The 21,350-nt window shown below is 38.2% G+C and overlaps 4 protein-coding genes, 1 long non-coding RNA gene and 1 pseudogene across 13 annotated transcripts; 1 reads left to right on the plus strand and 5 right to left on the minus strand.

Moving 5' to 3' along the window:
• The first annotated feature begins 727 nt into the window (after positions 1 to 727).
• On the plus strand, positions 728 to 2,153 carry LOC104762996 (putative membrane metalloprotease ARASP2, chloroplastic). The gene has a single exon (XM_010486424.3). The coding sequence runs from the start codon at positions 728 to 730 to the stop codon at positions 2,060 to 2,062; it is 1,335 nt and encodes a 444-aa protein (XP_010484726.2). The 3' UTR covers positions 2,063 to 2,153.
• Positions 2,065 to 4,755, minus strand: LOC104762988 (putative TPR repeat-containing protein At1g05150). The gene has a single exon (XM_019243290.2). The coding sequence runs from the start codon at positions 4,753 to 4,755 to the stop codon at positions 2,311 to 2,313; it is 2,445 nt and encodes an 814-aa protein (XP_019098835.2). The 3' UTR covers positions 2,065 to 2,310.
• LOC104763023 (ent-kaurenoic acid oxidase 1-like) lies at positions 3,260 to 8,516 on the minus strand (annotated as a pseudogene). The gene is made up of 9 exons (XR_015588258.1): positions 8,453 to 8,516; positions 7,414 to 7,773; positions 6,799 to 7,277; positions 6,455 to 6,717; positions 6,279 to 6,368; positions 6,111 to 6,189; positions 5,919 to 6,025; positions 5,714 to 5,838; positions 3,260 to 5,633 (listed from the first exon to the last, which is right to left on the minus strand). The product of XR_015588258.1 is annotated as an ent-kaurenoic acid oxidase 1-like (transcript).
• LOC104763009 (putative beta-1,3-galactosyltransferase 2) lies at positions 8,104 to 12,054 on the minus strand. Of its 8 annotated transcripts, none has more exons than XR_015588263.1 (13): positions 11,628 to 12,054; positions 11,398 to 11,494; positions 11,242 to 11,315; positions 10,907 to 11,118; positions 10,752 to 10,815; positions 10,575 to 10,647; positions 10,359 to 10,479; positions 10,170 to 10,257; positions 9,958 to 10,083; positions 9,761 to 9,870; positions 9,193 to 9,439; positions 8,620 to 8,750; positions 8,104 to 8,516 (listed from the first exon to the last, which is right to left on the minus strand). XR_015588263.1 is itself a non-coding variant. In XM_087497702.1 (11 exons), the coding sequence occupies exons 1-11, from the start codon at positions 11,738 to 11,740 to the stop codon at positions 9,291 to 9,293; spliced, it is 1,227 nt and encodes a 408-aa protein (XP_087353828.1). In that variant the 5' UTR covers positions 11,741 to 12,054; the 3' UTR covers positions 8,955 to 9,290. The 8 variants fall into 8 exon arrangements, 2 of the variants coding, with proteins under 2 accessions (XP_087353828.1, XP_010484744.1); XR_015588262.1 differs by having other exon boundaries at positions 8,620 to 8,796; XR_015588265.1 differs by having other exon boundaries at positions 8,620 to 8,796; positions 11,242 to 11,306; positions 11,628 to 12,042.
• Positions 12,055 to 14,384: 2,330 nt separating this feature from the next.
• LOC147946500 (uncharacterized) lies at positions 14,385 to 17,227 on the minus strand. Its single transcript, XR_015588266.1, has 2 exons — positions 17,080 to 17,227; positions 14,385 to 16,969 (listed from the first exon to the last, which is right to left on the minus strand). It is a non-coding gene; the product is annotated as an uncharacterized LOC147946500 (long non-coding RNA).
• A 196-nt stretch (positions 17,228 to 17,423) lies between these two features.
• On the minus strand, positions 17,424 to 21,287 carry LOC104763030 (NEDD8-activating enzyme E1 regulatory subunit AXR1). Its single transcript, XM_010486453.3, has 14 exons — positions 20,956 to 21,287; positions 20,665 to 20,837; positions 20,406 to 20,569; positions 20,093 to 20,203; positions 19,907 to 19,986; positions 19,649 to 19,799; positions 19,464 to 19,557; positions 19,209 to 19,297; positions 18,964 to 19,037; positions 18,714 to 18,876; positions 18,487 to 18,572; positions 18,101 to 18,184; positions 17,840 to 18,020; positions 17,424 to 17,713 (listed from the first exon to the last, which is right to left on the minus strand). Exons 1-14 carry the CDS (start codon positions 21,048 to 21,050, stop codon positions 17,630 to 17,632), a joined length of 1,629 nt encoding a protein of 542 aa, XP_010484755.1. The 5' UTR covers positions 21,051 to 21,287; the 3' UTR covers positions 17,424 to 17,629.
• Positions 21,288 to 21,350: the final 63 nt, after the last annotated feature.

A 21,350-nucleotide genomic window follows, 5' to 3' on the forward strand; every position in this document is an offset into this window, starting at 1 on the left:
GATCTCGATATTTCAAAGCCAGAAAAGAGAAAACTTACATATATATCTTAGTCTAAATTATACAACGATCAAAAAAATTATTCGATAACAAAACTCGATTTAATTTGACTTATAGCCTAACTAAATGGTTCGTATTTGTATCATAACTTGTGTTCAAAATCGTAAGCATGTGAGTGATGTACGGTATGGTAATAAAACAGGTTAACACATATAATAATATAAAAACTATTTTCTTGGATAAGATTTACACCCAGGTAGGCACCTAGCAAGCATTGACTAATATTTTCTTTGTTTTAGTATATACAATGTCTACAACAAACGTTCGGACCTCGTCAATTACTAGAGGATGATGCATGGATCGCCTGTGCTACAACATTTCCACTCAGTGAAAAGATGAGTCTATGAGCTTTCTTAAAAAAAAAAGTATCACATTCTTACTGGGCTTGAGGTTCAAATTTGGCCCAATAGGAAGCCCACATAGTGTTACATTAGTTTTATGAACAGACAATAAGCAATCTGCAATTTGGTCGATCGTCGACATGGTAAACAAATAGAAGAAAATACCAATTTGGGAACGAGAGTGTTGTCGTCATTGGTCAATCCTATCCACAAACAGACACATAGAGCTTTTATTGTTCTCTCTTTATCATCATCTCCTCTGTTTTTCAATGGCTTCCATAGTTCCTCCTCTTCTCCGTACTCTCAACTCTTTAGACCTCACGAAACCATGCTATTAAACATTTCTTCTTCTTCTCCAATTTCTCATCGTATCCCTCACTTCCTCTCTAACTCCATCAACCCCGCTTCAAATTTTCCTCCAACATCCAAAACCCATCTCCCAAAATCTCATCTTTCAACCAATCTCTCAAACCATAGCCTCTACGGCACCAAGAACAGAGCTTTATTCAGAAACAAGAAGAGATACCTACATCACAGTCCACGAGCTCTCGCTGGATTCGATATCGGTAGTTTCGAATCAGTTCTCGAAGCTTGCGCTGTTCTCACCGCGATCGTCGTCGTCCACGAGACTGGTCACTTCTTAGCTGCTACTCTTCAAGGTATCCGTGTGAGTAAGTTCGCAATAGGGTTTGGTCCGATTCTAGCTAAGTTCAATTCCAAGAATGTCGAATACTCTCTTAGGGCTTTTCCTTTAGGTGGTTTTGTTGGATTCCCTGATAATGATCCCGACAGTGATATCCCTGTAGACGATAAAAACCTTCTCAAGAACCGACCGATTTGGGATAGAGTGATTGTGGTTTCAGCTGGAATTGTCGCTAACGTTGTCTTCGCTTACGCTATAATCTTTACTCAAGTGGTATCTGTTGGTTTACCAGTTCAAGAATCGTTCCCTGGAGTTCTTGTTCCTGACGTTAAATCTTTCTCTGCTGCTTCTCGTGATGGATTGCTTCGTGGAGATGTTATCTTAGCCGTTGATGGCGTTGAGCTTTCCAGTTCCGGTTCTGATTCTGTTTCCAAAGTTGTTGATGTTGTTAAGAGCAACCCGGAGCACAATGTGTTGCTCAGGGTCAAAAGAGGGAAAGAGGATTTCGAAATCCTGATCACTCCGGATAAGAGTTTCGATGGGACTGGAAAAATAGGTGTTCAGCTATCACCGAATCTTCGATTCTCGAAGGTAAGACCGAAGAATATACCGGAGACTTTTAGTTTCGTCGGTAGAGAGTTCTTTGGACTCTCTTACAATGTCTTGGACAGCTTGAAACAGACTTTCTTGAACTTCTCTCAAACCGCTAGTAAAGTCGCTGGTCCAGTTGCGATCATTGCGGTTGGAGCGGAAGTAGCGAGATCAAACGCAGACGGGCTATACCAGTTTGCTGCATTGCTGAATCTAAACCTTGCGGTGATCAATCTGTTGCCTTTACCTGCTCTAGACGGCGGAACATTGGCTTTGATATTGTTGGAAGCGGTTCGAGGCGGGAGAAAGTTACCGTTAGAGGTGGAACAAGGGATTATGTCGTCTGGAATCATGCTTGTGTTATTCCTCGGTTTGTTTCTCATCGTCAAGGATACACTTAATCTTGATTTCATCAAAGAGATGTTGTAATCTTTTTGGGGATAAGAACACAAAATGTATTTTTTTGAATAGAATGAGAGAAACCCTAAACAACATAACGCAATTGCGTGATTTACCAAAACAACATTGCCCAGTCTTCATCAATCATCATCATACACTTAACTGAAACTCTATGCACACAAGTTAAAGAAAGAAAGAAAGTGTTACAATTTGCAAATTAGAAACAGAGATCAGAACAAACACGCTTGATGAGTTAGTTCCTTTTTGTTTCGTCTATATCAGGTGGCAATAGGCTTTTTATGAGATTGCATCGAAAAACAGACACACTTAGCTTTCATGGCTTCAGCTTCACTCCCATATTCTCGGAACTTGTATTCCTCCTGTTTAAACGAAGGAGGAACCTTGCCTTCACTATAACACTGGTTACACAAACTAAACCGAGCTTTCACTTCTTTAAACCGTGATCCGATAACCGGATACCGACAAACCGAGCAAACTTGGTTTCCATGACGGTTTCTATCGTTTGCCTCCAGTTTAAGGATCGTAGACATGATACCAAATCCCCAATCTGGATCATCAAACATTGCTAGAAACTGATTATACGTAACTGTCATTGAGGAATCAGCTTCTTCTTCCCCGTGAACTTCTAACATTTCACTCATTCCGTGTGATGGAATGTAAATAGCTCTCAGCAGTTTAATGTATTTGACTGCATCTGTTTTTGTAATCTGAGAGCTTCCTTCGTTTACAGGTCTCCAAAGAAGCGCATCAAAAGCAACTCTTTTCCGTTTGTCCGAATGTCCACCGCATAATGGAGCAATCACAGCGTAAAACATACCCATATCGACTCTTCCTGAACCAGAATCATCAAGAAGCGATAGGATTTTCTCATTTATCGCCTTGATCGCTCCTTGGAATGTTTCTGGTTTCAAGGAGTTAAGCAGACGCCGGAGAATCTCCTCCAAATTCGGTTTCCGAATTGATTTCGTTGGCCCGCCGCTTCCGGAATATGAAACAGGAACATCGTTGTCTCTCATCTCCTTACGCACAGCCTCCACATCACATTTCCCTAGCCTTGTAACCTTCTGAAAGGCTCTAATTTGTAGAGCCGTGGCTAAGTCCGGTCTCAACGTCATCTTCTCACCCACAGTCTTGAACTTGGAAGGCTCCACTACAATAAACGGACCTTCTCCTCCTCCTCCATTACCATTTCCATTGTTTTTACCCTTTTTCTTCTGCAAATGTTTCAAATGAGATATGGCATCGTGCAACTCAACACGGTTCGTCAGTTTCAGTGCTTCCTTAAGGGCTCGTTTAGCTTCTTCGGTCTCTCCAGCACCTAAAAAAGAAACCGCCTTGTTGAGCTGAGCACGCCAATGGTTAGGCCATACAGCTAACACCCTAGTGTACATTTCTGAAGCTCTCTGAAACCTACCTAAATCCATGTAAAGCCCTCCGAGATTATACAAGGCATCAACATGGCCAGGTTTCAAATCAATCGCTCTCTGGAAAACCTCAATAGCTCTCTCATCTTCACCCATTAAATGCAAAGACGAAGCTAAATCACAATGAGCATCAGCGTAATCCGGTTTCAAATATATAGCTTCCTCTAATGCCTTAACCGCTGCTCTATACTCTCCTACACCAAACAATGCACTACCTAGAAGCTTCAATGCTCTAAAATGCGTAGGACATAGAATCGCAGCTTCTCTATAATACTCACAAGCACTCAAAACCATACCTTCTCCTTCAAGCGAGATACCAAGATTGACATATATCTGAGGAAGCAGATAAGCCCATTGATTCCCACCAGACTCAGCCGCTTCCAATGCCAACAAAAACTCATCTTTAGACTCTTTACACTTCCCCAAAACGTAGAGACAATTCCCAGCTCTGAAATGTGGTCTCACATCAGTGGGTTGCAACTCGCAAGCTCTCTTGAAGCTAACGAGAGCTTCTTTAAACAGTTGGTGCTCATACAAAACCCTACCAATCGCCATATGTCCATCAAAAGCTTCTTCTCTCGATCTAGCTCCATCTGCTTTACTTCTCAAAACACCAAATTCCTTGACAAACACTCCGTAGTCATGACTCGATTCTTCCCAATAGATTCTCTTCTCAGAGATCTCAGACGACGGACCTAACTCTCTAGACCATCCAGCATCAGAAAACGCATCAACATTGTTATTGTTACTGTTATTATTAGTATCAGATTTCAATTTCCCATCTTTCTCCTGTTTCGACTTCAATCTCTTCACCAGAATCTCCAAATCGTCAACTAACTTCCACGTCTCGTCGAAAACGATCCCGTGGTTAGGCGACACCGCCCAAGCAGCTGTCCTCTGTTTCTTCTGCGCTTCAACAGCTCTCTCATCTGTGATCGAAGAAGAAGAAGCCGCCTCGGAGCCTTTAATCGTCTCATCAGCAGCGATTAGCTCAAGCCCTAATGCATCGAAATCTCTGTCGACATCTCCAGCGCCGTCGTCGTAAGTACGGAGGAGACCGTCGTAGGTCAAGCCTTTGTTTGGATCGATGAATTCAGCGTAGGTTCGGAACACTTCGTCGAGAATCGCGTTGATCTGTTCGTCACTGAACTTAACCCTAGGGTTGACAGCTACGACAAGAGCAGCCATCTCTTCTCGGTTAAGCCCACCATCGCGATTCCCGTCGAATTGCTGGAATATTCTCTTTACTTTCTCCGATCTGCTTCCTCTAGTCGCCATGTTTTTATAGGAAAGTTTCAACCTTTATCTCAAAAAAATTAGGGCGCAGAACAGAGCAGAACAGAACAGAGGATTCAAGATAAGGAAACAACAACCACCCAGAAAGGGAATCAAATGCAGGGAACAGAGGAGAGGGGAGATTGATCAATTTCAGGGCTTCGTTGCGTGAATCTCGACATTGGATCCTCTCTCTCTGATCTGTAAAGCTTCTCTCCACTGTTTCTTTAAGGAAGAAAAAAAAAAAAAAACCAAAGCCGTAATATTTTTTTATCAAACGGTCCATACAAAGAGGTCTCCAAGCTGTTTTTGTTTTGTCTCTGTGTCTTTGTATGAAAGCAGATAAGTGTTGACAGTATTGTCAGGGTGTGGTGTACTGGTGTTGGCTTATTATTCTCTCCTTAAGCCATTTTTATCCTATTATTAGTCATCTTGACAGCTATCTAAGTTATTTACATTTTTTCTCACTTCTTCTAATCTCTCACACAAGATCCTAATATATAACATTTTTGAACTAACTCAAGTTCACGAGAAAATCTAGATACGTGTATGATTTGCTAAGAAGAATGTTTAAGGAGTAAAGTTGCGTGAATGACATGGCTTATTCTTTTGAAACAAGTGATTTTTGATTTGCAAACAAAGATATAACACCAACTGAAGAAAAACAAAGCTCTGTTTCATGGAACAGAGTAAGTAGTCTGATGAAGTTTCCAACTAAAGATAAAATACAAGAGTCGCAAGACTCCATAACTGATGAACCAAACCTAACGGTGAAGATGAGAATCACGTCTTACTGATCACTAATTGTTGCCAAGCAATTATCAGTTGGTCTGGTGTGAGGCAAAAACATCACAGGACACTCTGGGTTGCTCCGTTTCACCCTGCCAATATGGATCTCCATGGATATATCAAGATAATACAGAAAGATTTGAAATCAAGATTCAAATTATGTAAGTCTTACCGATATTTGAGGAGGAAATGATGAAGAAAAATTGAAATCTCAAGCTTAGCAAGATCATTCCCGGGGCATAGATGGCTTCCAGCACCAAAAGGAAGGAACGCACCAGCTTTTGGTACAAACCCCTTCTGAAAATTTTCTCCAAACATTCAACATGAATTCAAATATATATGTCTCGAACAATGTAAGATGATAACACTAAACTTACATCCCATCTAGAAGGATCAAATTTTCTTGGATCCGGATACACTTCAGGGTCTATGTGGACATCTCTAAACCATGTCAAAACCTTCCATCCTTTTGGGATTAAATAGCCTGCAAGATTAATCGAATCATGCTAAATGCGTATAGAAAGTTGTTTTGTATTTCATAAAAGTCATGTGTACACATATATACCAACCATTCAATTCGACGTCAGTCTTTGCCTCCCGAAAAGCCCTGAGTGAGAATGTTATGACACGAAGTGTCTCATCAACAACCTAGTGAAGAAACACCTCTTTCAATCACCTAAAACAAATCGCCAACAAAATCTCTAATGCGCTAAACTCATAGGTGACCAAAATCTAACCTGTGATAAGAACTCCATTTGCCGGGTTTCTTTTAGAGTTAGACCTTTTTGTCCTTCAGGCCTATTTTTCAGGATCATTTCTTGTTCGGCCTATAGTGCCATCATATGCAAATACATTACCATATGAAAAAAGTATAAGATGACACTACGGAAATAAAATAGTTTTCTCCACTTACCTTTGCCCTTTGTAGAAACTCAGGGTGTTCTTGTAGAAAAATGGTAGCCACATAATGGTGTGGCCAGAGGATTCATGACCGGCATTAAGATACATCAGAAGAACATCTATAATCTCTTCGTCATCCAAAGTTCTTCCATCTTCATCTTTAACATTAAGTAGATTGTCTAACATATCTATCTTATTCGATACAATGTTCTGTTTCCTTTGATTTCTGCGTTCAGTAACTATTGACTGAAACGCAGATACAAGTGCTTTCCTCGCCTGTAAATAAAACATGATGATCCTCAAAATCTTAAAAGAGATAGAATAACGGAAAACTGAAAAAAGTGGTTTAATTTAGACCTTGAGTGCTCTATGATAAGCAAATCCAGGAATCTTGACTGCCATTGCTCGAACTCCATAGTTAAGAGCGGTATATTCTCGTTCCAAATGCATCCATTTCATTCTCACTCTCAGAGCTGAGAAAGATGTACATGATGATCCTAAAGGTAAGCTTACGCAGATGAGTCAAGAACTTGAACTCTCCCATTTTGGTCCACTTGTCCAGAGCGGTAATAACGTTTTCTTCAATGTATGGTATGTAATTAGAGAGGGCTTCATGGCCATTGACTGGAGCAGCAGTCAAACGCCTGAGCCGCTTGTGTTCCTCGAAGGAGATACCAATGACTGACTTCTTTCCAATTAGTTCCATTGTAGATGTTGGCCAACCTGGCTTGAACGCATCATCATCTGTCAGCATACGCCGGCAAGTGTCTGGTGTTGTTACTATTATACTTGGGTTCCCAAACATGTGTGCTTTATAGATACCTTTAGGTCCATACCTACACATCATTGACAACAAAAGTAAGTCCCAAAATCAAAAAAATCAAGATATAACATGGATACGAGAATCTGTAACATATCCACGGAATTTGTAACATATTTACCTTGGCTTTTAAAATATAAAAATAGATTTACCTTTTGCTTAAAGTGCGGGTAAAGGAGTCAGGGTCAGAAGTCTTGAAAGCTCTGAGAAAAGACAACATGTTGCCAATGAAAGGCCAACCCAAATATCCTGGTCACTGATGGCAGATATTGCCTTTTCTCCCCAAGGCTGAACTCATAGAGCCACACATTCACCATTTTAACCAACCAATTCAGACCAAAACATCCCAGCAACATCAAAGGAAACCATTTTGGGACCCAATTCTTTGTTTCCGCCATAGCTGTATTTTACTTAGTAAGTTCCCAGCCTTTTTTGTCATCTTATTTATATAGATATTCCTCCTCTTCATGAAGATGTGTGTGTTTAAGATCAGTCACACCTATTATACACACCTGTTACAACGGACATGGTATACTTACAAAATTACCTTGTAGTCTTTAAATGAAACTGGCCATATATATATATATATATCTCTTACGTCTTATTTTTCTTTAAACCGACACAAGAGAATCTTAACTGGATAATTACGAGATGAGATTTCTAAGGGACTTGTGGGCATTCTGTGCCAATGACACTCAAGGATATTCTTCCGTATATGTGTCAAGCATGAGTGTGTACCATTTAAAAACATACCAATTCATCAACAAGGTCCCATTGACCCCATCCATGTGGATGAACAAATAAATTTACACAATCAAGAACTACTCTAAAACACCAGAAAATAAAATACTAGTATTTGAATGCAAGTTTGATGTGAAAGATATGTGAATTACATCTCGATTGATGAAAAAACAAAAGAGAGATTCTAAATTATAGAAGAACGCAAAACCTGGAAACGGAGATTGTAAGAGACTATACAGACCAAATACAAAACAGTAAAACACCATCATTCAAACAACACAACAATCCCAAACCCAGTAGAGAAACAAAACACTCAAATAGCATCAATAAATCATCAATTTCTCCCTTTTGTTTACATTCGTCTTCAAGTTGTTTACTTTTAATCGGTTAAAGCTTAATCATAACTAAAACAATCCATTAAGTCGTCGTCTCTAACGTAATTTTCTATACCCAGATAACAAGTGGGTTCACTAAGTTCTTGGTCCTGGAAACTTCGATTTGGAAGTAACGACCACTTCACACTCGGATTCAGACACCAACAAACAACAACAAAAACCAAAACTTTGTTAGCCACAGAAGAATATGAGGAATCGGGGAAGCTAAAGAGAGAATCATACCTCTATTAAGAAGGCAACTAGAGACAAAAGGGACCACTTGACCCTCAGATTCTGCAAACGGGACACCATGCCTCGATAAACCGGTCGCAATCACCTTCTTCAGCATCTCCAATTTCTTCTTAATGCTCTCACTAGGTTGTCAAGTCAGAAGACGCTGGTAAGAACCAAAGTGTGTGTCTGGCAAAATAAAAGTATCAATTTTTATGAACAATTTTCCAACTTTCCCAAGTTTTTCTTACTTTATAGACACTGTTAAGCTTAAGAAGTTTTAAAGCTCCTGATAATTAGATTTATGTCTATGCTGCAATATGTAGTTTGATGATAGCCAAAAGAAGGAGGGCATAATTTTGTATTGATGTAAACAAATCCACAACTTGCTCCCGAAACGAATACAGCATTGCGTTTTCACTGTAGTGTTCGGTTTCCTTATACTAAAACGGAAACGCCACAATCGTAACATATCCAAACGCAATCGCGATTCTTGCCAGAGGTTTCCACTTTCCACACTTATCTCTCTAATTCTGCCTCTCCTATGTAATGTACCTATGAATACAAGAAGTGGGTAACTCTTGCCTCTTGGAATTGTATCTCTGTACTTTTGTCTGATCTTTGAGCTGTTTTGGGGATGAACAAATCCGTCTATGCTTTTATCATTTATCTGTTTCTATATGTCAAAATGTGGCACTCCAAAGAGCCTTTTCGCCTTCACCGCAACGTCGATGAACCTCTTTGATGCGATCTGCTGATCTGCAGATTCCACTGCAGCTCCAGTCGAATGATGCTACACAAATGTTTCCAGCCTGCGCTTTCCATTCACAATCTGCAAATACCAAAACTAAATCTGTTAACTTCTGAGTATATTTTAAGGTTTTAAACAACAAGTAAGTTTTCATGCTATTGTCAAATCATAAACATTTAGGTTCTTGGTAAGACTTTGTATCAGTAGAGACTTTGATAGGGACAAGTCATCTCTTTAGATAAGGTCTCTTCACTGTAAGCCTTTAGTTAGGTGCAGAACAGCAGACCACCAATGATGTTGATATTTTATCTAAGCTCTCAAAATCTATACATTTAAACATCTAGAAAGTATCAAACCAAGCCTAGTAAACTTGCAGGAGACAAAAAGAGTATAAGACCATACCAGGAGGCGTGCCACAGCATAATCTTCTATCGTCGATGTGCTTCACATCAATCCCGATAAACCAAGCTCCTAGTGAAACATCTTCGTTCGCATACTTGTGAAGAACATGCCTGAAACATTTAACATATATAAGAACAAAAAGACTCACGAGATAACAGATGAGCCATGCCTACAATGTAATCTCATCTTCATCTTACTGATTGATTGAAATATAAGAAGCCAAGTCTCTTGAAATAGCGTATAACTGTCCAGTAGCATGACGGAAGTATTTGTTCCCATTCTCACCAAATTTCCAGTACTCTGGCTCATGGTATCTCACACCTCTGCTCCACAAAACCAACACGACTTATCAAAAGAAAGAACCAAAACTAAAAATGGTTTGAAGGAGGAAACTGAGATATGGATTTACTTTTGAGAGAGGACAGGACCAGATTTCATGCAACCGATATAGACCCGTGGTTTTTTCCGGTGTCTAACAAGAGTTTCCCCAAGAGTTGCTGCAAACATTTCAGTGAAACATTGATGAATCCACTAGTATTTACCAGCATAACATATGCAACATCACATAAAACCAATTCAACTCGTTATTAGAACTTACCTATATTTACATGAACATCATCATCTACTTTGACATAGAAATCTGCATCCCACATTGAAAAAGCTGTAGAAAAGTAAGTTTTTGTCTTGCCTGACAACTCTAGGTACCCTTCAACATGGTCCTATATCAAAAACAAAGGAAGCAATTAAAATGAAGTTACGAGCTGAAGACTTAGGCCTTTTACTTCTTTAACTTGATCTAAACTCAGAAGTATACTAGTCTCAAGAAATCTCCATGCTTCCTGTCCTCAGCTTCTATAGCTCGATCTAGAATTCCCCCGGCCGTTGCACTATAAACTCAATGACAGACATCATCAATATACAATGAACCAGAATGAAAAAAAAAACTCACATCAGAAACTTAACTTACACTAAATGGAAATTGAATTCTCACCTGTGACCAATGACAAACCGGATGATAATCCCCTTCTCTTCTTCAAGTCTCTTTCTTTTTTCCCCTAGTAACAAAAATATAAACCGAAAAAACCATCAAGGAACATATTTGATAAAAGATAAACATGTGCCAGGCAAGGAAAGTGTTATTAAAACCTTGAGGCATCCAGGTTGCTCGAATAGAATCCCTTCTCTTTCTGCTACTAAAAGCTGTATTAATCCCTACGACCATCAGATACCGTCTCTTCACCTGCGGTTGCTTCTTCCCCATATCATCTGAGACAGGAGCACCGTTTTGTAAAGATTCCTGCACAGACCTTGCTGCAGCTAACTCCATCTCTAAGCTTGAAATGGTCTTATCCAATGTCCTGCAAATCACACAGAAAAAAAGTTGATTAAAACATCAAAAAGTTCAAGAAAGTTGTTATTTTTTGTTTTTTTTTTTTTCTTTTTTGAAATCACGCATGCACAAGATGAAAAAAAAAACTTACTGTAATGCAATATGTGTATTGGCTACTTGTCCAAGCAAAGCCTGAGGATCTCTTTTGACTTCTTTCTGATAAAGCTAATGGAGAAACCAATCAGAGTTTCTCATATAATATACCCAAGAAAGAACAAAATCCATGATGTTGTTTTGACTAACTCACAGGTTTTGGATTGCAGCCTTCAGAGATGAGTTTCAATCTTTCAGCTTCGGTTACAGATGGACGAGACATGCCTTTAGATTCCTGAATACTCCACATCCTGCAACCAACAACAACAACAACAGAATCATATGAGTTCTCTAAGATAGTGAATTATTTAGTACGCAAAAAGCCATCAAATTTAAGTATATTAGGGTTTAAAGCTATCAAATTGATACTCTCAAAAACTTTACCGATCGGTGAAGAACAAACCGAGGCAGAAGCTTCCTAAGCAGAGTAATATTGTATATTTCCTTGAAGCGAAGCTTCTAGAAGAAGAATACTCTCCTTTCATCTTCGTCGACATTTTCCTCTCCACTAAAGATCCCTAGAAATCTCGTTATAGCTATCTCAACAACGAACCAGAGAGCTCCATCATCGGAATAACCTAACACTATAACATCAAATAGACCCAAGAAGGAACAACTCAATTCGCCAAGAGCTTCCAAAATCAGAACCTGAGATTTCACAGTTTTGAAGAAGCTCTCTTCTCTAATCTTATATTGAAAGAAGCTCCTCGCAGGAAAAACATATTGAAGAGGGAGAGAGAGAGAGAGAGAGACGACGACGACGTCAAAGAGAAGAGAGACGAAATCAGAACGACTTCTTAACCGTCTCTCTACTTCTTTATTTAATTAAACTCACCAATATTCTTGGTAATTTACCAAACTGTCCCTGATAATAAATATAATTTTTTTTTCACCATTTATTTTTAATGATTCCTAATTTGATTTTTTCCATCTGTTTAAATTATAAATTAACACAAAAATTAAGGCCTCTTTTTTTTTTGTAACACAGAAAAAAAATCTTTGTCCATGAGAAAAAAATATATTAATCTGGAAAAGAAAACTTTTGAGTATATTGAGTTTAAATTTTTTTTACGTCAGTTTGGGATATAATTATATGTTCAGATAGTCTTAAATGAATGGTAAATAGTAAATACTGTAGGTTTTTTGTTTGTCCTGTATTATTAACCAAATATATAATGCTTACCAAGTTACCGCACTCTCTTTCTTTTTTAACTGCTCTGCACCGATTCATATAATGCTTCTAAAGTCAAAATACCTTTATACACCAAACACTATGATACAAACAAACCGCATTAATTTCTAAAAATAAAAAAAACGTAATTATGTAAAGGATTTTTTTTATTACCGTTACGTTATTCCAAACAAAAAAAGACGCATGGTACCACGAGTGTTGGTCTTTTGGTCTCTTAATATAACAGATATATATATATATATATATTTGTTGATACAAAAATAACAAACTAGATTAATAATTCATCTGTTTCATAAAGATTGATGTTTAGAAGGTTTTACACATTTTAAGAAAATAATGATTACTGAGTTTAAATATATTTTTTTTTGCTAAAGAGAAATTATTTAATTTTAAACTAATAACAATTCAAAGTTTTAAATATTTTCTATGATTACTTGTTGAAGTTTACAAAACATCAATTTTCGTAGGACAAAAAAATATCCTAAAACATCAATTTTTATGAGACAAAAGAAGTATTATTTATTTTCGTGCTTGTAATATGTTATTTATACGTAACATGTATTTATTAAATACGTTAATTACGTTACTAGGTATGTCACAAATGCCATGTGTTTATGCGTATAGCGATTTGAGACATTGGAATGAATGAGAGGCACTTTTATTGGTTGACTCTGACTTTAGCTAGCTTAGAGCTGGCCCTCGCCACATGATCAGAATAGGTGTGGGGGAACTTAAATTGATTGGTAAATAGTAATTGACATTTCAATATATATTGGTTGTAAAAAACCCCAGCGTATTCATTCATTTTCACGTGATCTTAACGAGCCAGCACCGTTAGCTTTTTTTCATAGCACAAGCCTTATAAATGCTAGCCTACACACTCGTCTAGTTTTAGTTTAATGCATGCCACTCGCCATCGTATATATAATAAACACGTCCATTTTTGACCCGTTGAACTTTAGTATTTTTACATGCAACATCAACAAGCATTATATATGTATCGGTTACCTAATGTCAGATGAAAATAAAAGACAGTTATTACTATTTTAGTCGGGTCTTTTCAGTTCATTAGAGAGAGAGATGAGAGATTCTGCGACTGTACTAGGCACTAGCCCACCATGTGATGTTTTTCGTTTTGCATCACAAGGCTCACTGCAAAATCAGTATCCCAAAAAATGACTAGTGGGTCCAACGTCACGAGGTTTTCCACGTGTCATCATGAATGTTTCATAAATCCACTGATGAATCTGTATGTGAGTTTGTGTAACTTGTGTCCAAAATGATGCCACATGACTTGGCCATCGATTTGTTCATGAATTTTAATAATCCACCTTTGATTTATATGGTTATGCCGCTCGATCCGTATTAGTTTTGGAGTATCCTGTATCTGTGCATCTTCATTTTTGTGGATATGGATTTTTTTATTTTTATTTTTGTTTTGTTCGACAATATTGGTCATTGTTAATGTCTCTCACAAATACTGGATTTTTAAAAGCTAATATACGATGATTACATATATCTTGCAAATTTAGTTTCTTTACGTACATGTTAGTTGAGTTAATTTAACCAATCATGTCTTCCATATAAAGATGCTCTATACGTTAACCAAATTTATAAAAATTTCCGTTCCCAATGTCGTAGAAATAGTATTATGAAATTCAGTTCAAAAGACATCTTTTTCGTCAGATTGGAAAATTTGTAATTTATCATCGAACCAAATTCTAGTTCGCCTTAATATTCTCTCCCAGACACTATTATCGAGGCACTGTGGCCATCATCTCCCTCCAACACCGGTAGGGCTCTGGCCTGCCGGTGTCGGATGCTCTCACTTCCTTCGCTCTCACATGTCGGATGCTCTCACACCGGTAGGGCTCTGGCCTGCCGGTGTCGGATGCTCTCCTCTGCTGCTTCATGTTCTCTCTCCTTTCCTCTTTTAACTCTTTTTCCCCTTTTATTTTTCTCCTATGAATCTTTCGCAATCCCCGACCAACATCCCAGATCCAAACGATGAAGACCTACCTCTGCTCTTGTATCGAAGGATGTGCAGTCCAGCGAACCCCATCTTCAACTATTCTCGCCCAGGTTTATCGTCAAAGGTTTCAAAGTCCCTGCATCTCCCAATTTCTCGATCCGGTGTGTGCTCCGCCTCTGAAGATCTCCGTTCAGCTACATCATTCGATTCTTCGTTTGAGTGGTTGCTTGACGGAGTATCTTCCAGAGCTGCATCTTGCCCCCGATGTTGGACTCCCATCTCACAGACTTGTCACCTCGAGAGCTTTGCAGACCCACTAGTTTTGCCAAATCCCCAAAAGACCAGGTTCTCTCTATCAAACCCCATGTTATCCTATAGACTGTTATTAGCTTGTTTGGTCATATCCGATGTTCGAAGACTGCATCAGAGAACCCAATTAGCTAGTGTGTCTTGGATGTACAATGAGTATGTTAGAACTATGGCGACTGCTCAACTTACGACTTTGTCTGTTGGCCCCCAAAGCTGGAATTACCACGTTTGCCTTAATTCCCAACATTCACACCCTTTCATGAAGTGCAAGCTATTTGTCTTTGTTCCCGGGTTCTGTCGAATGCAAACCCTGTGTGGAATTCTTGATCACCATTTCCATGGCAGAGAGGACCCACTTGGTTTGCTACGACATTACTTTTATTATGTGCACCTGCTTTTAGCTTCTTCTCCGGTAAACTCTACTGTTCCCATTGCCCTGCAACCATCCCCTCCTTCGAAGCTCAGGTCTGTTTTCTCTTCACCAATGTCGTTCCGACTACAAACTTTGTGTGGAATTCTTGATCACCATGTCCATGGCAGAGAGGATCCACCTGTTATGTTACAGTTCTACATCTATACTCTGTGAATTCTGGTTTTAGCTTCAATTCTGAAATCTCATGCTCCTCAGTTGCTGAAGTTTCATTGCATACTAGACCTGAATTCAAATTGTCGAGGTTGTGGTTATGGTCTAAAAAGTTTCTCTACTAACAACCACCCCTCGATGATTCTAGTTGTTTACTTCAGGTTCCACATTAGTGAGCAAACATGTACCAGCACCTCCTTCACCCTCCGGGTCTTTGACCCCCGAATCCATACCTTGGCTCTACGTCTGCTGGTGCTCCTCACTTCAGTTAGTTCCTTGGCTCTGATTCTACTATTAACGACATTGTGTCCTTTGACCGTGACCTACCTGTCATCTTTTGAGATCTTCGATGATGTCCAATCCTGCAACCATGATCCCACATGCCTACAATTGCTTATTAGCTTTTGTGTCATAGCTCTCATGGAACCTTGCTTGATGTTTCTTTTATGTTTGTATTTGTATATGGCTTTGGGGAAAGCCTCTTCTTGTAATCTTTTAAACTCTGTGATTCTTTATCCCTTTCTATTTGAATGAATAGAATCATCATTTGTCAAAAAAAAAAAAAAAAAAACATCTTTTTTCAGTCCTAGGGAACACATACAAATTCATGCGTAACTGAAACATAAACACACACATGCATACATTTGATTAATAAAATAGTACTATCATTTTAAATTTGGTATTGTCTGGTGGACTCTAATTCTTTTCTCAACCAGATTTACGAACTCAGTGGTTGGGGAAAAACCAAAAAAAAAAAAAAAATCAATTCTAATTTCTTAACGTAATATTCCACTGTTTGCCCCAAAAGAAAAAAAAAACGTAATATTCCATCGATGGCTCTGCTCAATTGCTAATGGCATGTGAGTATTCAAGAAGTCGGTGCTATAATTTGTTTGCATAACAAACAGACGAGACTGCAATGAATTTGATTGGATCAATGTTATCTACTTTTATTTAATAATGTTCATAGCTCTGTATCATCAGATCTATCATTGATAATTTTTTATCCGGTTGATATGCTATCTTATGGGTTTTTTATGCATAATTATAAGCAAGTATTATAATTTGTGAATAGGGGTGCTGGTCAAGTATAACGTGTATGGTGTGTCACAATAGCTGTAAATCAAACCACATGGTTTTATTTCAAACATGTTTGTCTACTACTACATATACACATAACTTAAAGAATGTTATCGATATGTTGCACACATATGTTTAATCTCAAAAACAATGTCCTATAATTATAGTTTTATTAGTAGGTGTGGCAGATAAAATCTGTAACAAATTATAGCAAATTAATTTCTGTTTTACTTTTAAATGATATTCAATAAGAAGAAAAAACAGAGATTTTGTTTATACATAAGAAAGAAAAAGAAAGCAATTTTCATGTATATATCCATAAGTGAAAATAATTCAACCAATGAACAAGATCGATACAGAATTTTAGTAGTCATAAAATATTAAACAATAGTATAGTATGTTTTACGAACTTGAAATTGGGCAATCAATGAATCGGTGAGAGAGGATGGTAGAAGTTAGGTGCTTTGCTTGAAAGAGGAGACTGCCACTTTACCTAATTCAATGTCTAAGTTTGGTCTTCTTCAAGCAAACCCCTTTAAAGCTGACATCCCATTTCCATCCATCTATCTGTTTCTTGTTGTTAACTCCTCCTTTCATTACACCAAAAAAAAAAAGTAAACAAGTGAAAGGGTGTAATTAAAATCAAATGCAAAATATACATACACTTAGGTAAAAGAAAGAGAAAGGGTGTAAGTTATACTTTTACATGAATTGCCATGGTAGTGAAACCCACCGAGCTTCAATGGCCTCTATTATTCATGCATTTGCCATAACCCCACACCCATTTCTAATTGTCTTTATTTCCCCTAAATCCCCAAATTGTATTTGTGGCTCTTAACTTTTCTCTTGAAGTAGCAAATTGATGTAACTGATGTTTTATGCCCATTATCGGTCTAGACAATTTTAATATTCCATTTCGATTGATCTTATTCTTGGACCCCATTTTCTTGACTGCAACTTTTGATGTTAACATCATGGACATTCTTGTCGTTTGTATGATTTGTAGAAATCATCATCTCATTAAAAACCTTCGGCTGACTAATATGTGTAAAGTGGGCTTACTCTGGCCCATATTATGAAACTAGCTTCACCAAATCTGGTCAATGTTACACAAACAAAGCGAAGCAAGATGAAGAATGGATATGATAAAATCTCTCTCTCTCTCTCTCTCTCTCTCTCTCTCTCTCTCTCTCTCTCTCTCTCTCTCTCTCTCTCTCTCTGTTTCAAGCCAACGTGTAAAGAAAGATCTTCTACAATGTCAATAACTGAGACTTGTGATCAATGCCATTGAAGATGTACGTCCCCACCATCGGAACAAACTGCTTCGTGACAAGCTGCAACGAAGAAAGCGAGAGAGACGACTACAAATTAAATCATCTCGGTATGCATTGTCTATAAGCTGGTGAATTCCACATAAAACTCTTGAAATTGAAACAATAAGAAGGATCTATGAATCGAACCTTGATGACTTCTTGAGACGCGATTCCTCCAATAAAGGCAGATACGACATGAAGCTCTGAGGCACCAAACCGGCACATCTCATTGATGAGGTCATCGGGGACTACAGAGCCATTACAGCCCAAGTCGGTGAGAAGACTCGAGGCAATATTTCTTAACCGAAAAATGTCTTCATCCATTCCTCTAGCAAAGCAAAACATATTGCATGTTAATAGCCAAACAAAGAAATAAGATTGAGCTTCATGCCATAATGAGTTTCTTACCCATCAAACTGTCCAGGATTCTTGTTATTGTTGGCAGCAAATCTGTCAACAGCTCTGAGAAGAATATAAAATCCCATTGCACCACTGTGACGGTAACATTATCAGCATAAGAGCTAAACATGCAAGCATTAAAACAACTAAATCCAGAATCTATTTTGCTGCTGTGTAAGCTTAAGATGAACTAAAAGATCTGGTTAGCTCAAGTTAACTAAATGAATAACTTATACTGTAAAATATTTGCAGTTTTGCAAAATGCTCGAGCAATATTCAATCACAACATCATACTGCATGTATCAAAGAGCAACCGTTTGGTAGATATGCCATTTTTCACATCTGTTAATTTTGCACTCATATGAAAAGGGAAAATTCTGTGAAGACATTCGTACCTGTAGTCCTCGTCTGCTAAATACTTTTGAATTTCGGTTACAGAAGGATTGCTGAACTCGTCCTCTAACAAACGATATCTGCATACCTACAAAGCACGGAATGCGGTTTATGTTTTAATCAAAACAGATGTTCTGATACTCCCCCAAAAGAAAAAGCAAATACGCAACAGGCAGAACATCGACATATGAATACAAATAAAACTTGTTTCGAATGTAAGTATTCTCACTTTAAGTTTCCTTGCATTCTTGCAGAAGCTCTTGATTGTTGGTTTTGAAATGCTGCTAGGATCTCGACCGATTTTCTTTAAAATGTTTCTTACTCGTTCCTCCAGGAAAAGAAAATCAGCCTCAGCTTTGGCTAAATAAATTTTCTGCAAATTGATATAGTGTCTGCAAGGAAAAATCATACAGCTGCATTATGAATGTGAAAAATAGATTGAAGATGGATTTCAGTGCCATGAAGGCAGGTGCACTCACTCAGTTGAAGACGTCATATCTGGTATAGAGCCTTCAAGGGGTGCCTCTCCATCACCTTCGTTTGCAACAAATTCCTGCAGGTAAAATTTATGTATCAGTACTTTATGAGGTCAAATCAAAGTGAGTTGTGGTCAATGGAAACATAAGACTTATTGAATTAAAACTCTGAACAATTTAAAAACCCTGAAATTTTGCCCAACCATTTGCAATATGAGTTTTGGTAAAGTAAGTTTCAAGTGTCAAACCTTCAGAGCCGCCACCATCACCCAAAAATCCGAAGAATTTGAACTTGGTTCAGCACAACTATCATTACTAATTTTTTGAATCTCTGAACCTGGAAGAGAAAACAAATTTGGTTCAACATAAGGGACACTGTGATTTGACCTCTAATATCAACATACAGCTGAAGTACTCGACCATTAAAAAAATAAACATATGCGGCATGGAAGCACCAAATATTAATTCAAGTTCTACCCACGCCAAACAAGATATCTACTTACTGATTCCACGAGGAGCGAAAACTTTGAAAGCGGATTCAATAGCTTCTCTGTAGTTATCTTCATCCATAGTTACCCTCTTGGACTTAACCAAATCCTTAGATTTCAACGATATAGAAATTAGAATAAGGAAGCAGAAGAAAGTAGGCTACCTAATGAATTTGCTTAGTTACAAAAAAAAACTACACCTTAAACTCTTTTTTTTCTTCCCTGGTCGAGGGAAGATTACCACCATGGGATTGAGCCCATTCATCAGCCATCTTCACAAGAATGACGACATAAGGTATGTGCTTATGTGCAGCCAGATCTGATACATTTAGATCGATGGTTTCCACAAAACTGCCGTTCAATGAATAATTATCAGATATCACTCAATCGTCCATCCACAACCACAATGTTAAAAGATGCCACACAACATAATGAGAGAGAAAACGAGAGCAGTGAACCTCCTGAGTTCAGGCCATGGATTATTCAAGCGAAGGTCGTCAAGAAAATGATCAGGTTTAGAGTCAATTATGGTGTGCTCCTGATAAAAAAAAGAATAGAACTTAGCATTTCCCCGTGGTCAATATCCAAACTGCAGGATATTATTGGCCATAAGTATAGTTATCCGACACATAATGGGTTATCACCTTTACAGAGATGCGAACAAAGCCAGCAAGCCCGTAAGAGCGAGCCAAAACCAACTTGACATTAGCTTCTCGACAGATCCTATCAAGTTTCACCATTGAATCTTCCACCAGCTACAAGAAACCAACATTGGAAAATGGGATGGAGAATGAGTTAAACAACATAGAAAAGACTAATATAGCAAAATCCCGAGGGGAACCAGGAAGGCTTTGCCTGGTGATTGACTGTAAGCAAGAATCACAACTTGGGAAAGTTGGAGCACACAAATCAATAGTATAGATTACAACTGAACAAAAAAAAAAAACAGAATAGTACCTGAGTAGCTATAACAAGAGTGAACTGGGAGAAGAAAGATGGGTTAGTTGTAATCAAAGTGTCCGGATTCTCCTCGATAAACTTAGCTTTAACAGCATCATTAAGCTCTTGGAGAAACGCACAAACAGATTTGGCTTTAGACTGGCCAACACTCTTCAAATCGACTTCACATGTCAAAAAACAAACACCAATAGTAACCTAACTAAGTCCCCGAATACCCCAGAAGGAGAACAAAAATTCATAAAAGTTAGTAGTGTACCCATGAAATTGTTTCCGAGGTCACCAAGTTGAACCTTGGATCCATCAACGACGGTGACGCTACCAACACCACCAAGGACGAGATTCTTCAAAGCTTCGGAGCCAGTAGGGCCACAATTGAGCAAACAGATACTCGCTTCTTCCAAAGCCGCTTGACCTAGCTCCCCCCATATCCTACGATTTTATTTTATTTCCAAATCAAAACCCCATAGCCACCCGATTACTTCATCAGTTCCCAAGGAGAATCGTACAAAGAGCGAGAGATATTGGAGGGAGAAAAGAGTAGTAATACCTGAGTTGACGATCGTACTTGGTTTTAGGCTCCGACATTGTTAGCTCTTCTTCGTCAACCTGTTTTCTCGGTCTCTTCACAGCTTCGCTTCTCATCTTCGTTCGTAGCTGAGACAACAATGGACGAGCGAGCGAGAGAGAAGAATTTTTTCGGCCTCCGGTGAACTCTCTCCCAAACCAAAAAAATAAAATTACAATCCGTGTTTTTTTATTTCGGACATCTCTACTGGTACGATTTTGGTTTTTGATTTGATTCCAGTTTTAATCGATTTTGGTTTTTGATTTTGATCAAATAGAAACGAAGTTTTTGGTTAGCTGTTATAGTTTTCATTTGACCAAACTCTATAATACCCTTGCAATTTATTCATCAATACCCTTTTGTGGTCTAAGTACCCT

The sequence above is a fragment of the Camelina sativa genome, chromosome 3 (assembly GCF_030686135.1).
Source record: "Camelina sativa cultivar CO46 ecotype springtype chromosome 3, ASM3068613v1".
Lineage (NCBI taxonomy): Eukaryota > Viridiplantae > Streptophyta > Magnoliopsida > Brassicales > Brassicaceae > Camelina > Camelina sativa.